The sequence below is a fragment of the Phoxinus phoxinus genome (assembly GCF_949152265.1).
Source record: "Phoxinus phoxinus genome assembly, chromosome: 1".
NCBI classification, from domain to species: Eukaryota; Metazoa; Chordata; class Actinopteri; order Cypriniformes; family Leuciscidae; genus Phoxinus; species Phoxinus phoxinus.
In genome coordinates this window covers 40783669-40802748 of record NC_136876.1, presented here as the reverse complement: position 1 = coordinate 40802748, position 19080 = coordinate 40783669, and the positions used below count along the sequence as shown (strand labels likewise).

Here is a 19080-nt window from a genome sequence, read left to right as displayed (position 1 = left end):
ATAGGAGGGGCCATAAGTAGGGTAACCTTTACTTAAAATTGCATATCTGTCAATGGTAAGCTGATTAAAGAAAATAGCTAAACCTAATTATAATTGCAAATAGTGCCGCTTTCTTGAATTGTTATCAATGAATTCAGACACAGAAGATGTTTTACCAGTCTTTAATAATAACAGCCATTGTCTTAATTTCATGTAGAACAGCTTTGAAAATCAGTACTTTGTTTTACAGCATAAGCAAATAATTAAAAAGAAGTATTTAAAGAAAGTATTTACAATACACTGAACCTTAAGCTTGAAACAAATATAGAAGAAATGTAGGTGTAAATTGTTCATGAATGCATTTAAACAGAACAGCAATCTTCCACAGCACACTTTGAACGCCACCCTAAAAATCTGGGAAAACTACAAAATAGTTTAAATATTAACAGATGCATGTGCAATGCATTTGTGTTATGACATACGTGCTGAATGAGTTGAACTGTTTCAATAGAACAACTTGTCCTACATTTTTTTTATGTTTTTACATGACCCATTTATCTCAGTATAAATGTTTATTATATATAAATAAGTCTGATCTGTTGTGTTATGGTTTACACTCATGCAACAAGATAAAAAAACTTGTTTCGATGGTCTCTCATCTCAGTCAGGTCTGTTGAGTGTTGTGGACACTTTTCAGCTGCTCAGGACAGAAGATCAGCTTGCTGCCAAACCACCTGTGCACCAGTTCGACCAGTCTTTGAGACCAGTTTAAACCAAGCAAAACAGCACCAACGCATTTAATTCCGGTAGTGTTTTTTTTAATACATTTAATACTGATCTGGCCCACATGCAGCGTGCAATGGCGACCCTGTTTGCCAGATCTGGGCCACAAGCAGACCAATGCCACATGCCAGCCAAGAGCAAAGAAATCAACTGAAGAGAAAAGAAGACATTAAATCTGTGAAGATCTCAATAGAGGATGATTAAACAACTCCACAAACAACATTATCAGCTTCACTTATTACTAACCAGACTGACTTTATTTCTGTCAGACGTCTACAGAAGTTTTTATTGAGAATTAACAGAGGTTTAACTCTGTTTCATTTGAAGTCATAACAGTGATTAGTGTTTCCATTAGTTGGCCTCTTAACTCTAATTGTATTTATTGGCTGCTGTGACAGTGTGTTTGTCAAATATATTTGCAGTAGCAAAGAAAGCTAGTGAAATGTAATTGGGAGAAGGTGGTTACCTGTTGATGGCTTTATAATCATCATAAAATAGCCTGGAGACTGGTCCTTGACTGAGTTTGGCTTCACCGAAAGGTTTTGTTTTCTATCGGGTCATCTGATGGGAGTTTTGGTTCCTGCCACTGTTGCCTCTGACTTGCTTAATTGGGGACACTTAATATTCAACAATTTGATCTGACTGTACTGACGCTGTTGCATTAGAACTGAACCTCATCACCCTGTCAGGGGTTATTTTGAGAGAACAACTGGCTGGATGTACACGATCCCTTACTCACCAGAGGTTTAGATGATGATTTGTTGAAAATGTTTGGTCACCATTTTTATAGATTTTGCTTTAGTTGGGCAGTATGACTTTTATGTGAGTTTGTGGTTTTTGTAACAGTGTTTACTCTGTTAATTCTCAAAAAGAACTTCTGCTGAGATATTGAGTGATTTATTCTTTTCTTTTGTTTGAAGTTGATTTCAGGCTGTGTGGCTTTAACTGTGCGTTCACACCGCCGCCGGCGAGAGCGGCAAAATTCGCTCTCGCCGCCCTGTCACCGACGCCGTGAGATTCGGGGACGCTCTGACGTAGATTTTAGAATGCGTGATTTTTTAAAAACTTTATTTAAAAGAGCCGCAAAGCAAATAAGAACTGAACAAAAATCAATATCCTATTTTGTGCAGGCTGGCCACATGTAGAGTATAAGTTAACCTAATGAAATCTTTTAAATGTGAAAGTAACAAAACACCAACAATTTCAGACACCTTTTTCCATGCGTCGTTCTTTTTATTAATGTCCCTGTATGTAAACAGGGACAAGTCGTACAATAACGGGAAACCCGCAACATAAATAATTAACTTTTCCTCCATTTTGCGTAGGAACTAATATGGTCAAAACCAAAGTTTACAGGATTGTGTTCTCTGGTATCCTCTCAGGCAGAGGACTTCTACATTCCGATTGGTTCCCGCTGGTTGCCGTCGAACCGCGTCATAGCTTATTACCATAAAGTTGACTTGATTTTAACTCTTTATGACGCTCTCGCCGTCCAAGACGCGCCTTGTCGGAGCTCGACGCCGGCTCTCATTGAAAATGAATGGCGTCCGGCCACTTTGACGCTCTCGCCGCCGGCGGTGTGAGTCAGTTGTAAGAAGTTGTGTTTCATTTTCTGAGACTGCAAGCCTGATGTTTCATTTTTGGATTAAAAAATAAATAAAAAAGTCAACATTAATTGCTGGTGCAAACATGATGTTGATTCAATGCGGTTAACATTGTTTCACTGCTTGCTTGCTATTCTTAAACTTAGTTTTTTTTTGTATCCTACATAAACCAGATGTGCTGAGCTGTGACAAAAAAAGACCATTTAATTATTTTAAAAGCTTTGAAAAAGAAACACACATGTAAAAAAACTGTTATGTAATGAAATATTTGCAACTGAAAATGTTTATTTAATCACACAATAATGATATTTTGGAATAGCCATCAAGTAAAAAAAAAAAAGCTCTTTGATTGCAACTGGTGCAGTTACAGCAACTGTTTAAATGCAAAGAGGACTTAAAAGTCACACAGTAACGGCTATTATTTTATTTAGTATTGTGACATACGACAGTTGTTCAACACTTTGTAATTTCTGATGTTTAAATAAAGAATAAACACTATAATGCAAGGGCTGTATCTGATTGAAAACTATCAACTTTACAGTAAAAAGAATGAACAGATTTTACAAGCGTTTCACTGCGCACAGTTTGTGTGAGGCTGGGTTCAGGGTGAAGCCCACCGCTGGTGTGAGATCCAGATCATCCTCAGACACTCCAGGAGGAGGAGTGAAGCGAAAATACTGAAGGAGGGAGGTGAAGAACAGAAAGAACTCCATCCTGGCCAAACTCTCTCCAGGACAAGCCCTGCGGCCTGAGAGAGAGTCAAAAACAATTTCACCAGGGCCAAAAACAACTCAGAGAAAGTCAACTTTCATTTGAGACCATTTATAAAGGATATTTAATTAATAGAGAAGACAACCAAGCCCTACGTGAAGGAAAGTACCTGCAGAGAATGGCAGGAAGGCGTCTCTCTTGATAAATCGACCACGCTCGTCCAGGAAGTGTCCAGGGTTAAAGGTGTGGGGTGTTTCCCATTCATCTTCATCCCACAATACAGACATTAGAAGAGGAAATATGCATGTGCCCTGCTCAAGGAAAAATATCACATCTTTATTTTTTGATATGATGGTGTTTACAAAGTAGATTACTGCAAGGAGTGTGACGGTACTATCTTGTGTAGCATGATACAAAAAAACTGTTTTACTTTTGTTTTATTTTATAGTATGCTGACCTTCTTGATGAAGTATCCATTGAAGTGAACGTCGCAGCTGGTCATATGAGGGATACCCATGGGTACAATGTTGGCTAGTCTCTGGGTTTCATGGATCACAGCATCTGTATACGGTAAGTTCTTCCTGTCCTCTGTAACTGGTTGCCGTCCACCAATCATCTGATCAATCTCCTCTTGAACCCGATCTGCAAACGTCCAAAGTGTATTTAACAAATCAAACACTACCCAGTTAAAGAAGGCAAGGCAAGGCAAGTTTATTTATATAGCACATTTCATACACAGATTTCAATCAATTAAATCTGTGATTTCAAAATTTCAAGAACTGTCATGCCTGATAATATATATATATATATATATAGTGATTGTTATCATTAAAATAATTTTCAATCCTTCCTCTTCTTTTTTAATAAAAAGTAAATATTAGTTTAAAAATCGCGAAGCGCAAGACAGTAATGTTTTCAGCGGCAAGTGATATTTTTTTCTTCTGTAACGTATAGCATTTTCTAAAAACATGTAAAAAATGTTTAGATAACATTGTTAAAACATTATCTCCTAACATTCTTATAAAGTTTTTTTAGCTGGAAGTTTTCCGAGTGGGCACTGGACATGGACTGCAATGTCAGTCAGAAGCCGAGTGACAAAATGACAATGACAAAATCAAGCCGAGGTCTAAACTGAAAGTTTGTTTGACTCAAGCTCCAACGTTGGGCAGACGTCAAATTTTGGTTGGAATAAACACCACACTGAAACACAGACTACAACTGACTTCCAGCCACAGCCGTAGATGAAATCAACTGAAGATAGAAGACATTAAATCTCTGAAGATCTTAGCAGATGATTAAACAGCTCCACAAACAGCATTACCAGCTTAACTTATTACTAACCAGATTGCTTTATTTATGTCATATGTCTACAGAAGTTCTTATCGAGAATTAACAGAAGTTTAGATGTTGATGTTTCATTGAAAATAAAAGTTTGGTTTGATATCACCATTATGGTGATCAGTGTTCGCTTCAGTTGGGCAGTTTTGTTCGCGTCTCGTGGTTATACCATTGAAACAGTAAGTGTTTTAACATTTATAGATTGCCCTCATTAATTTCCATTGTAAATAAGTGTCTTACTGTTTTCCCTTGGTAATCAACATTATGCTTCAAATACTGTTGAGCTGAATTTAACTTGTAAACCCAGAATAATGTTTTAAGAAAACATTTCAGTTAATTGCAATGTTTCTATCATACCCTGTATATGTGGATATTTGGCCATAAGCAGCAAGCTCCAGCGCACTGTTGTACTAGTAGTGTCCGTGCCAGCGATGAACAGGTTGCCGATTGTGTAAATGATGTTCTCCTTGTGGAAAAGTGAGTTCTTCTCTCCAGATTCCTGATCAAATGGTACGTTAGAGATTTAAAGAAGAAAAAAACCAAGATGAGCATTCAAATTTTAGGCTGCTTGATGTTGTTGACCATACTTCTGCAGTCTGCTTGCGGATGAGGAACGAATCGACAATGCCTCTGAGGTCCTGTGGGTTCAGTGATTGACGTAAACTGCTCACCAGCTCTGATATCTCTTTGATATCAAGCTCAAGGTTTTTCATGAGCTGTCTCCAATTCTTGAGCCATGGACCCAAGAAAGGGAACATGTTGTAGAGCTGGAGAACCAAAATCACGAGATGTTTCTTTCACCATAAATCAATAGTGTATAACATTTTAAACCAGTTAATTCTCACAGGTTATATTAAAATCATATGTGAACCTGCACAGACGCCGTTCCACTCAGTCTGACGCTCTCATTGGCTCGATCCACCATACTCCGTAGGTGAGGGTCTGTATACTCGAATCTACGGCCATATACAATGGCACAAATGACACTTGAGGCAGCGTAGTTCATCAACTGTGTGGTTTCAAACGGTTTCCCTATAAAAGAACAGGCCGAGGTTTTTAACTTTTGGTCCATTTGAAGACCATGCCTATTTCTTTACTACTAGTGATTTTCTAGATGCTTTTGAAACTTTGCATTACAGGCATTATGTCTCTTTAGAAGCATTGATTATTTGATTACTTTACCTTCAAACTTCTCAAATTCCTCTCGTAAATGGCATGTTTCCTCTATGATTTTCTCCTCAATTTGTCTTTTTCCCATCCCGAAGTCTCGTAAGTTGGTGAGAGCAAACCGTCTCATCTCTTTCCAGCTCTCTCCATTGGCAAATATAATTCCTACAAAGATGTTTAATTTCTTAAATTAATCTAACAGAAATCATTGTAGTTCAAACAGTTGAGTGACGCCAAGGTCATCGGTTCGATTCCCAGGAAATGCATTAACTGATAAGAATCAAGACATTGAAAGCAGTCATTTTGGATGAAAGTGTCTGCCACATGCATAAATATAAATAATAAACAGTGACCGTAAAAAAGTATATACTTTAAAAATGTGTAATTGTGTTTTCATTATGTAACAAAATGGCATTTAAAGAAAGAAGATTATATATATATATATATATGTATATATATATATATATATATATATATATATATATATATATATATATATATATATATATATATATATACAATATTCTAAGAACAAGTATTTGCTACACTGCCGATTTTGCAGGTTTTCCTACTTACAAAGCATGTGGTCTGTAATTTTTATCATAGGTACACTTCAACTGTGAGAGACGGAATCTAAAACAAAAATCCAGAAAATCACATTGTATGATTTTTAAATAATTAATTTGCATTTTATTGCATGACATACGTACTTGATCACCTACCAACCAGTAAGAATTCCGGTTTTCACAGACCTGTTAGTTTTTCTTTAAGAAGCCCTCCTGTTCTACTGTATCAACTGCACCTGTTTGAACTTGTTACCTGTATAAAAGACACCTGTCCACACACTCAGTCAAACAGACTCCAACCTCTCCACAATGGCCAAGAGCTACGTAAGGACATCAGGGATAAAATTGTAGACCTGCACGAGGCTGGAATGGGGTACAGGACAATAGGCAAGAAGCTTGGTGAGAAGGCAACAACTGTTGGCGCAATTATTCGAAAATGGAAGTTCAAGATGATGGTCAATCTCCCTCGGTCTGGGGCACCATGAAAGATCTCACCTCGTGGGGCATCAATGATCATGAGGAAGGTCAGGGATCAGCCCAGAACTACACGGCAGGACCTGGTCATTTGACCTGAAGAAAGCTGGGACCACAGTCTCAAAGAAAATCATTAGTAACACACTACGCCGTCATGGATTAAAATCCTGCAGCGCACGCAAGGTCCCCCTGCTCAAGCCAGCGCATGTCCAGGCCCATCTTAAGTTTGCCAGTGACCATCTGGATGATCCAGAGGAGGAATGGGAGAAGGTCATGTGGTCTGATGAGACTAAAATAGAGCTTTTTGGTGTAAACTCCACTCAGGAAGAAGAAGGATGAGTACAACCCCAAGAACACCATCCCAACCGTAAAGCATGGAGGTGGAAACATCATTCTTTGGGGATGCTTTTCTGCAAAGGGGACAGGACGACTGTACCGTATTGAGGGGAGGATGGATGGGGCCATGTATCGCGAGATCTTGGCCAGCAACCTCCTTCCCTCAGTAAGAGCTTCGAAGATGGGTCGTGGCTGGGTCTTCCAGCATTACAACGACCCGAAACACACAGCCAGGGCAACTAAGGATTGGCTCCGTAAGAAGCATCTCAAGGTCCTGGAATGGCCTAGCCAGTCTCCAGACCTGAACCCATGCAGCGATAATCAAATTTCGGGGAATAATTCATTCAAATGAAATGAATATGAATATGATTTATCGTCTATGAATATAAATTTACCCTTAAAAGGGAACAAGTTGTCCGTGCGTATATGGACACTCATTTACAAGGAATTTATACTTGATGATCCATACAGTTAGGCATAACTAGATCCATTGTGTACATCAATAATTAATCATAACGAATTACAATTCAGAATTAATATATCACTTGTCTAGAATCAATTTTCGGGATAACTTTTATGGAATCAATTTATCATCAAACAAATCTATTCGTCCAGCGAACAGATCGCAGATCTTTATTGACTCTCATTAAAGCTACCCCTATATAGAAACTCACGAAAAGCTATTCTTCTGGCCACGAAAAATAACTTCCTGTTCTATAAAAATACTAATTTGCGTATCAACAAAATGTAAAGCTTGTAGCTAGATCGAACATTTTAGTGACTTGAGACATGAGCTTTAGGCAGTTCCAGTAAATGAATATAATGAAATTAACACATGAGTTACCAAACAAACAAATGACGACACTGTAAAAATGAAAACATATATTTTATTTATATCTAATTAATAAAAATGAGGCAACAGATTACAAGCAATATTATTAATTAAATTTAACAAATTAGAATTGAGTAATGATTAATCAAATTAATTCCTTAAATGTTAACCATTTTAAATGAGTAAAAATTACAAAATATGTGTTATTGCCAACATTGAAGACACCTGATGTTAACAAGCAGAATCACTGAAGGAGAAAACCATAATTAAAGTCACCATTATGGAGATGAGTGTGTGTTTTAGTTGGGCTCTTTGTCACAGGTCGAGGTGGGCCAAGCCAGACTGCACCCACCCCTGGACCAGGATCACCCTGAGGAGCGCGTCAAAGGAGGAGGCAGGAGACGGGAATAAAAAGAATGACAAGCTTTATTTAGTATATAAAAGTAATTTGAAAATCCTATCTAAAATCCTCTTCCCAGGAATCCAAGGCGACACCGTGGTAAGTGATAGACCGGCGGGTATCACAGGAGAGTGGGTGGGTCAGGCTCACTTCTTTCTGGCGCTGGTGCCAAACTCCCAGTGGTAAGTACTGAACCGGTGGGTATCACAGGTGAGTAGATAGGTCAGGGCTCACTTCCTTCTGGCGCTGGTGCCAAACTCACATTAGTAAGTGACGAACACCACACAAGGGGCCTCCGGGCCACAGCAACCTCAGGGTCGTCGGCGGAGCAGAACTCTTTTTGAACAGGCCAGATCAGGACCTCCAGCAGAGATGTACGGTTCTCACGTGGGTTGTAAAGGGCGGGCACTTCGCACCATACAGGTGGGTTTCAGGGCTGCAACAGACTCAAGTCACAAGCTGAGCGGGGCTTTCTGGCACAGACAGAATCAACACTTCAAATAGAGGTGAACAGCTCTCACATGGGTTGCAGGGGACAGATACTTCGTACCTTACAGGTGGGTTTCAGGGCTGCAACAGACTCAAGTCGCAAACTGAGCGGGGCTTCCACTGGAACAGACGGAATCGACACTTCAAATAGAGGTGAACAGCTCTCACATGGGTGGCAGGAGACAGAGTCACAAGCTGAGCGGGGCTTTCACTGGGGCAGACAGCATAAAAACTTCAAGCAGAGATAAACAGTTCTTATGTGTAGTGTGCACACGGGGGCTTTTCCTTCTGACATCCAACAGGTGACTACAATCGATCTTACTAGGCTCTTATGATGAACGGTAGACCAGCATGACACATGGGGAGTGCACGGCGATAAAAGATAAATCTTCCACACACACATGACAGTCCAACTCCAAACATGCAACGTGATGGGAAATGTCAATTCCAGCACTACAAATCCACTCTTCAAGTGCAAAATAAGGCCAACACTCACCCAGAGGTCTCGATCTGAAGAGCCGATGATAGTCAGAGTTGGGACAGATGTTGTGAATAATTTCCTCACCACTACAAGCGGGCTTCACTTCGCTGTTTCCAATGGCCAAGGAGGAGGCAAGAGATCGACAAGGAATCAGTATATTTCACTCAGTGCGATGTGTACCACGTGATCCGAGCACTCCAAACCAGTATCCAATTTAGTGTAGAAAACATGCGTTTATGAGATTCAATTTTTCAATCACTCATCTCACTCTTTTCCAGTCCAGGCGACGAATTCCACTCTTCAAAAACTGCCCTCGGATCCCACAAGCAACACTCCTCTTCTTTCACGATGATCCTTCAGCTGCAACACTCTACAAACATTTCCCAACGGGAGAGAACCACACCAGATCGACAGGGGAAGACAAAGAAACAACAAGCCAACACGGAGAGAGAACACCCAGCCTTCTCTTCCCCTTGTGTTTTATCCTCTCAAAACTCTGGCGACCTCAATCAGGCACTCAAAGTGAAGTCCCCACACCTGTTGCCAATCTGCCGTTTAGTTGTCATGACAACAGACACACACACCGGCCCGGGGACAGTGTTACACTGAAAGTGCCCCGGCGGGAACACTTCTCTGGTGGAATCAGTTCCGGGGATTATTTGTCACCCCGTGACATCTTCACCCTTAAATTATTAACTTTAAGTTTTGTTTGGCTGCTGTACATGAGTTATGACAGCAGATGAACGAAGAAAAAAGGTGATCTGATGGTGTTGGTTGTGTATTTACATTATCATTATATCACAATCATTTAACCTGAATCACTGAACTCATATAGAGTCCAATTTTATTAACACCATATAGAGTGTTTTTTTATTTCAAAGAGAAACAGTTATAAGGAACATTAATTTGTTGGTATGGCAATAAGAATGTATACTGCACAGAAATGAAAACTGAACTACAACTATAGCCCTAATAGCTAATACACATTAAATGTAGTCACGCAATAATGATGTAGTTAACATTAATAATTTGAGAACAAAATATATTTTTCACGTTTTGACGTGATATAAGCAATCGTTAGATTTAATCAGCATGACATAGCCTACTGCAATGCTTCCCCCCACCCCCCGAATTTGGTCAGAACAAAAGTGAATGTTACTTACTTGTTCAGATGACATTTACCTATGAAAATTCTAATGTTGGTTATACACTTTCAAAAAGTATACTCTGAGATTGCTGTTGACAGCCTACAGTATCCACAGCGACGCGGCAGCGACAGGTTCTCCTCAATACATTGTGTTCATCCGCGCTGTTTCATGCCGATTTACTACCCACGCACAGTTAATAATTACGCGAATAACTGCAATTGCAGATTTCGAACAGAGATGGCGACAAAGAGGAAAAACGACGGACTGCAGCTTTAATCAAGTGGCCAATATCCTGTGCTTAAAGTCCCAGGGGTCTTCTTAGTCTCTTTGGGGAGCCACAAAGATGCAATATTGACAGTCCAAAGCAGACTTAGAGATGCCAGTGCGGGAGTGAAAAGACCTCTTGCCATTTCAGACAATGAAGGATGTGTTTGCGAGATCAGGCTTTCACTCATTTGAAAAGCAGCTGACCGGATGTCATTGTCATTGTTGCTACACCCAATAGAAAATCTTTGGAGGGAGCTGAAAGTCCGTATTGCCCAGCAACAGCCCCGCAACCTGAAGAATCTGGAGAAGGTCTGTATGGAGGAGTGGGCCAAAATCCCCAGTGTGTGCAAACCTAGTCAAGAACTACAGGAAACATATGATCTCTGTAATTGCAAACAAGGGTTTCTTTACCAAATATTAAGTTCTGCTTTACTTATGTCATGAAATAAAATGGTAATTAATTACTTGAAGAGTACCTATACAAATTACAGACATGCTTTGTAAGTGGGAAAAAATCGGCAGTTTATCAAATACCTGTTCTTCCCACTGTATATACACAGGTATATAGTATTTTTCAGAGGAAAAAAATCACAAATGAAGATCGTTGTTATAAATATACATTCAAAATATAAATTGTTGAAAATATAGACAGGTTTTGGACACTTTCACTTTCTGAAGAGACTTCATACATCCATGAAAAGAGACCAGTAACATTTTTTTCAGAAAAGTGGAGTTGGTTCTGAGAAACACTCAAACGTTATTTGAGCACATATGACTCTTGATTGATTTTTTGGTATCTAATGCAGTGAAATTCAGATTTTATAATTGTGACATAAATGTCCAAAAGTGTCCAAAATGTGTATGTAACTCATTTGTATGTAAATAAGTATAAAGAAAGCTTTAAGTATATTGCCAGGACACTGGGCTGCTCTTACCATGACCTTTAGTGAAATCATGGAACAGTGGCGTGATTTCTCGGTCTCCAAATTCGTCTGCATAATTAACAAGTGCTTGCTTCACTGTTTTGTAGCCGGCTAGTACAACCACTTTCTTTGGACCAAAGTAGACCGTGAAAACGGGACCGAACTGCTTTGCCATCTGCCGAAGATTGAAAGAGATGTTACCCCTTACGAAAAGAAAATATATTTCCCTATATATGAATGATTATTAATATATTAAATGGTTTAAACTGATTTGAAAATAGGCTACAGAATAATATATTGTGTTAATATATTACAATATATTGAATAAAAGGAATTGCCGCTTTTCATATATTGAAAAATATGTGACAATATATTTACTAATTTCATCATGTATGTAATTGTATATTCAATAATACACTTCATGATAAATATAGATGTATATGTGGACAGATATGGTACTGCATGTAATATATTGCAGATCATTTTACTCATGCATCAAAAACACACATATATAGAAAAATATAAAATGTAATATATTTCTTATTAATTTCATTATAAATGTTTAAAGGGCACCTATTATGACATTTAAAATGTTCCTAATGTTGTTTAGGGAGTCCCCAACAACAGTTTTACGTGCATGCAATGTCAAAAAACACTTTTGTTTTCGTATAATATGCATTTATTTTTACCTGTGTAACCAGGTGATGGTTAGGGTCCTTAATACTTTTATTTTGAATAAGAGACATATCTGTAGAGTATGTACTGAAGGGTCCTTTAAGAGGCATCGGGTGACGTCATCGAGAATGCGCACGAACAAATGAGCGTGAACGCGCGATGAGGAAGTCTGTGTCTGTGACTGCTGTTCGAGTCTAATTTGTCGTCATTCAGGTACAATCTATGTATAACGCTGAGTTGATAGTGTATATTTGCTGTTTTCTGGAAGATTGCCTCGAATGTTGATTTGTATTCATAGGGAGTTGTTTACGCAGGATTGCGTGAATGTGTGAGTGTGACTGAGCTGACGCACCGCGTGTACAGACGAGGCCTGTTTGCATTGACGAAGTGATTTCATAGTGTGTAACGCGAGAAACACGAGAGAAAAGTGAGTAATATACATACAATGTAATTTCAGGTATATTTTGTGAGTGTTATTTCAGCTTAATTGTTATGAAGTTCTAAGATGTTATGTGTTTTCTTTATAGAAAAGTACCACTACCGTATTATTGTCATTGGTGTATCAGTATCTGCATTGTTTTGATTATTGCATACAAAAAGAGATGACACATTGTATTTTCTTTTTATATTTTCCTTTATTTTGGGGAACAACTTGCTGTGTGATTTGAGAGTACACTGGCACTGTATTTTGTTTTATTGTGAGTTGTCTGCCTGTAACTGCCAGAAAAGAAACAGAAACTCCTAACAAATTTATAAGGAATAAAATAAGAACCCCACTTTTATTTGTTGGTCCGGTGTCATTTTCCTGTGGCCACACCTGATTTGCTCACCGACTCCCAAATGATTCGTTCAACGACTCATTTTTCCAAACCCCTCCTTTGCGCGACGCTAATCTGCGATTGGTCAGATAACCCAGCAGTGTTTACATAGATAATACTTATTGTTTAACACGGAGTACAATGATGCATCAATTAAATTGTGTTATAATAATGATTATACATAGGTTTCTTGTATACAAACAATACCGGATGCGCGCGCATCCAAGAGGCAAGACCGCTATATGTTATGCCGAGTTCTGTAAAAGAACATTGTAATTAACGTAGATTTCGCATTGTTTGTAAATTCTTGTTGACTCAATAATAAACTGCAATTTCAGAGTTGAATCTGTTTGCTTGTGTTTCATTTGCATATTAATATAACATTATGTAAAAAGTTAGTTAGTTGACTAGTATGAAATTGTCCAACTAAGTTTGCGAATCATAAAAACATGACATACCCTATGCATTTAGGTTAGTTTACAGCACAACAGCTCCGCGTCATCTCTGCTTCTGCTAGATATAGCCGTAAAGACTGTTGCTTTCTGCCTCTTAGATGCGCGCGCATCTACGTGATGACGTTGCACAGAAACCCGTGTATAGTCCACTGCTTTGTAGTTTGTAGTAAAAAACTAAAAATAAGATAAAGAATTTAATGTTTCGTTAGCGAGCATAGCCCAGAGTTCATATTGTAAAAGCACAATCAGTCTTTGTTTGCATTAGCCCGATGCATAAACATAACGTTTTTACACACAAAAAAAATGCAGTTACGTTACTCTATTCTTTAAAACAACTCCGAAAACAACGACAAACACTTCACATATCTCAATACAATTGCCATTGAAGACCTAGAAGCTAAACGGTGCTTACGCAACAAACAAAATAATAATTAAGCATGTTACATAAAACATAAAAGCAACAATTATTAATAACACTTACAGGTTGTGATACGGAGGAGGAAGCTGATGCAAATACACTTAGAAATGAACCTTCCTTCAATATCAGCCAGCTCGCGAATCCCAGTTTGATTGCATTTAAAAAGCAATCGTCTTCAAAATGGCGCGAACAAAGCACAAGGCTCGGACTATACTTCTGTGGTATAGTTATATATATGAATTGTGGCCACTTAGTCTTCAAATGCTCCTCCTTGGGCAGATGAAAAAAGTTGGCTTTTGAGTCGCACTTCAGAACACAGCGTCTCGTCGGCATGATATTTTCCCTGGCCTTGGAGCGCAATAAGTGGTCGTATCGTATTCAAATAACTTGACAAGTTGACGTCATCTAGTCAGAGAAAAAGCTTCGGTCTTCTAACGATTCATAAAAACGACTCAGAGTCGACTCTTACTTTTGAAAGACAATAACGTTATATACGGTGCACTTTCATATTTCAAACTTTGCAGGATGTTTTTGTTCACTTAGATCTATGTTACACACTACATGAAAGGTAAATTTCAAAATTCCATAATAGGTGCCCTTTAATATTTTCAGAATTCATCACGATACTACAAGCACACCTACATTCACTTCAGTGTTTCAACATTTTAGTGTTTAGCCAATAGACTAACACTGTGTTGAGAAGCGCAAAGTCTTTACTCATTTAATCAAATAATTAAATTCTGAATAATATTTTGCCCAATCGTCAAACTCACCACAGGCTCTACTCTTCAGCACAATGGTGACCCCAAAAACTCAGACATACCAGAAAACCTTTTAAATTAAAAAAATAATAGCACATTTAAGCCCACCGGCAACTATAGTTGCCGCAGTGTATAGTTGTCATTTTCCTTTTGTAAGTATTTTTCTAGATGTTATCCATGTTTAATGTCTCAATGACATGCAAGCAAACAACCAAGTAAAGGATTTCAAGAAGAAAAAAAAGGTATTCACTTCCTTCCTGTCACATGAGGCTGTCAACTTCCTATCCCTACTTCCAGGAAGCATGGCAAAGGCAAACCCTCCCAAAGAAAGGTCATTTTCATGTTAATAATACGATTTTTTTTGTTGACATATATATATCTACATAATCATGAAGGTCTCTAGAATCATCCAAACAAAACAAATCTTACAAGAGATCTATAGTTTTTTGTATACTTAGTCAAAAGTCCAAGCGGCAACTATAGTTGCCGGTGGGCAAATGCCTTGTAAGTACATATATCATGGGGAAATGGATCATACTGTGTTAATAGGTTAATAAATCAAGGTTATTGGTCTTGTTTAGTGCATAAACATAACTTAACCCTTTAAATGACATCTGTATGCACTGTTATTTTTGTTATTTGCCATTTTGTTATTTGTTTTTTTGTTTGTTATATAGATATATTTTTTTCTTCATTCTATTTATTTGTATTTATTTATTTATTTTCATTTAACTTTTTGATACACAATGCCCTAGTATGGCTGCACTTTGTTCTGAACTTTGTTCCACCACTTTAACCCTTGTGCGTGTTTCGTTTGTGGTTTACAGTCGGGCTGTTTGGAGTCTTAGAGACCCCAGGCAACAAAATGTAGGCTAATATTGTAACAAAAAAATTGTTTTTTGTTTTTGTTTTCACAATGTCATTTTACTCAGTTTATTAATGTTTTTACTTCACATTTGGACATTTTTACTCCACAAAATGTATACAAATAAATGTAAAAAAAATTTTTGTAATATATAGAAAAATATTTTAAGATATAAAAAAACATTTGACATTTTTTTTATGTCAAATTCACCTTATAAAAGACCCACATTTCTAAATTTAATTCATTAAGATAACATGGATAATTTGACATGGTTTAGTGTAAGATTTTTGCCCATATTTCGGAAAATTCCGTTTTAAATGTAAAAAAATATATCACTTTAACCAATAAATGGCTGCAGAGCTCTAAAAGGCATACTTTTCACAAATCATATCTACAATATTATTATTAAATCATAATATGTATATGAATACAACTGGAAAAAGTTGTGAAAATATGTCTTTCAGTTAGTCAAATAGCAAATAGCCAAATTTGTTACTTTAAAAACTGCATTTTCCAAAAGATATGCAAAAATCTTACACTAAATCGTGTCAAAAACTAAGCCGAGGATGGCGCGCTGGTTCTCTCGCGGCGCGGGCTCCTCTTCTGACCCTGGCGTTTCCTTCCAGGCCCCGTCCACTGCTTGTTCCGGCCGAAACGAGCGTCCGGTTCGGGGCGGCCGCGGGGCGCCACGGCGGGCTGTCTAGGCTGTCCTTGAGCCTGGCGAGGAGCCGAAGAAGAGCGGGACCTCGCAGGTGACTGGAGTGAGCGACGGGGCATCACGTGGCTCATCGCTTTGGCGCGCTTCTGCGTCTCGGAAAAACGCTCCGTGACTGACTCCACGGCGTCACCAAAGAGGCCGGAGGGAGTGACTGGAGCGTTCAGGAGCGTCTTGCGGTCTGAGTCCTTCAGGTCAGCTAGGGTTAGCCATAGGTGCCTGTTGAGGACGACCATAAATCCCATGGAGCGGCCGATAGCCTGTGCAGAGCGCTTGGTGGCCATCAGTGCGAGGTTCGTTGCCGCGCGCTCGCGTCCGCGAAGCTGACAGCGTCGAAAACCTCGTCCTCGGGTGGGGGAGGGCCCACCAGCGGCTCGCTGGCGGCAGTGGGCCTCATCCCTACTGTTGCTCGAGCCACTTCCCTTCTGGCTCTGAGGGCGCGCACTGGCAGCTCGGCGCAGTGGGCGCACGTTTCGTCATTCAGTGCCGCTTCGGCGTGGGCGGGGCCCAGGCACGCGACACAGAACTCGTGAGGGTCGGGCGGGTCCAGGGGGCCCCCCACATATCTGGCATGTTATAGATTTCCGAGATTCTGACGCAATTGTCGCGCCCATGCATTTTATACTGCCCGCGAACCTGTCAGTATTTGCATGCTTCGCGTCGATTGGCCAGCTGTCCCTCAGCTGGCGTTAGCTTATAAGATTTCAGCAAAAATGGAGAAGGGAGGAGTTCCCATATACGTCTCAGTTGACGTAATGTTGAAGTTACCGCCTTGAAAGGGAACTGCATTTTCCAAAAGATGTGCAAAAATATTACACTAAACCGTGTCAAATTATCCATATTATCCATGAATGAAAGTTAGAAATGTGGGTCAAAAAGACCCCGAACAGCGCACAAGGGTTAAGACAAATGGATTTATTGTTTGTTGTGTTTTAAGATTTAAGAATCTCACTAACACCTCTTCCATGATGCCAAATGTTCTCCTCCTATTCATATTTTACATTGAGGGGGTGCATACAACATATTTGCCCACCGGCAAGTTGCCGCACATTCAAATACGATTTTCAAGAAAAAAAAAAAAAACCTGGGGAAAATAAATGCAGAATATGTTCATATAGGACACTATTAACACGACTATATGCATGAAACCATTCAGAAAAATTTGAGCACAAATGGGTTAAACACCAACAGATCTCCCTCTTATACTAATATTGAGCAAAACACATTAAATAACACTTCATTTTTAACATTTGCTCTCCATTAAAAAGCAATGCTGGGAACTAGAACTCATTCCGTGAATGTGTGTAATATATGTGTGTGAACATATGTTCACATTTATATGGGAATATGTATGTGCAATATATGTACACAATAAAGGATACATATTTGTGAATAATTCATGTAATGTTATTTTTGTCTTAATTTTTAAATATGTTACATGTATTAATATATAGCCATATACGGTCAATGCTGCAGTATATTGAAAAATATAAGCACTAGTTTCCCAGAAATGTATTATGTAATATATCACATTAGATTTTGCAGTATATTCCCATATATATTTTTGTTTTGTAAGGGGCAGGCATTTAAAGGAGAAATAAATCTGTTTCAAACATGATTTGACTTTATTCTGTGGAACAGAGAAGATATGTTTTGTCCATGCAGTGCGCAATAGCGTCCACTGTTGTTTGGCTCATCAAAATATGTAATTTTGTTATTAAAAGTCATAAGTGTTTGGAGCAACATGAAGGTAAGTAAATGATGACAGAATTGTAATTTCTGTGAGAACTATTGAATTTTCTCCCCGTGGAAAAAAACTGAATTGTTCTCTGCTGTAAAAACTCACCAGGCCAGTTTGTCAACACTTCGAGGCTCTCTACTGATTAACCACTGGGAACAAAGCTGAAGCGGTTGCCCAATAGGACTGAAATCATTCATGCTTACCTCACATAGGCTCAAGTGTGGTTTGTTTATATCCAACATTAGCAGATTTCCCAAAAGTGGCAACGGTTTTGGCCCTGGAGGTTCATTTTCATCTCTCTGAGACTTGAAGAATAGGAGATAAACAACCAAGAGCAGAAGCAAGCAACATGTTATTGTTCCTGTGCTGGAAACCTGAAGAAATACTTCCATGAAAGCCATGTTCACAGAGCAATACCCATAAGACCTTAAGGTTTGTACCGTAATGTACATACTGTGGGAGTGGCTACTTCTGGTCTTGGAGGTGGAGACTGTCAAAAACTAGGACACAGAATGTTGTTGTAAACCATGGTGTAAATGCACAGTAGATTACAGTTAAAGCAACAGTTATATTTTTCCAATTATACTATTTTTTATTATTGAACTAATATATAGAAAAAAATTAATCATTGACAAAGCGTTTGAACATCAAATATGTTGTCATTTATCTGGAATAATTGCTTTAGATCTGGCAAATTGCAAAGATTAACATGCATTTCATCTTTCAAGACATTTTGTTTTGTTCCAGCATAAGTCATCTTCATTTATATAGCGCTTTAAACAATGTAGATTGTTTCAAAGCGGCTTTACAGTGATAAGCGGATAATTTAAGGTAACAGAGATTGTTTTGGCTTTATAGCGGTTCTTGAATAAAAATATTTTCCAGCTAAAGTTAGTTTTGATTGATTCACTTCCGTGATTCACAATGATCATTAGTTATTAAATTAGAGGCTGTTAAGACGACATTGTTCTCTCTACACAGACTTTAAACGCAAACCTGTGAGAAACGCTGATGGTGCTCACGTGCGCATTAAGAATGAATTCTATAGTTATGCACATTTGAATATATGTGCGTAATTCCCTACAAAACAAGCCTTAACAAACTACTTGACTGGCCTTAAATTTTTTATACAGA

At 38.6% G+C, this 19080-nt stretch overlaps 1 protein-coding gene across 1 annotated transcript; it reads right to left on the bottom strand.

Annotated features, from left to right (window-relative positions):
* Positions 1-150: 150 nt before the first annotated feature.
* cyp2k16 (cytochrome P450, family 2, subfamily K, polypeptide16) lies at positions 151-18407 on the bottom strand. Its single transcript, XM_079607412.1, has 9 exons — positions 18150-18407; positions 11511-11673; positions 5598-5747; positions 5287-5447; positions 5003-5182; positions 4773-4914; positions 3535-3719; positions 3247-3388; positions 151-3114 (listed from the first exon to the last, which is right to left on the bottom strand). The coding sequence occupies exons 1-9, from the start codon at positions 18396-18398 to the stop codon at positions 2927-2929; spliced, it is 1560 nt and encodes a 519-aa protein (XP_079463538.1). The 5' UTR covers positions 18399-18407; the 3' UTR covers positions 151-2926.
* Positions 18408-19080: the final 673 nt, after the last annotated feature.

Coding starts and splice junctions, on each gene's coding strand:
- cyp2k16 (XM_079607412.1), bottom strand. CDS start 18,398: ATGTACATTACGGTACAAACCTTAAGGTCTTATGGGTATTGCTCTGTG. Junction 5,183..5,286: donor GTGGAACGGCGTCTGTGCAG/GTTCACATATGA, acceptor TTGGTTCTCCAG/CTCTACAACATGTTCCCTTT. Junction 3,115..3,246: donor CTTCCTGCCATTCTCTGCAG/GTACTTTCCTTC, acceptor ACTCTCTCTCAG/GCCGCAGGGCTTGTCCTGGA.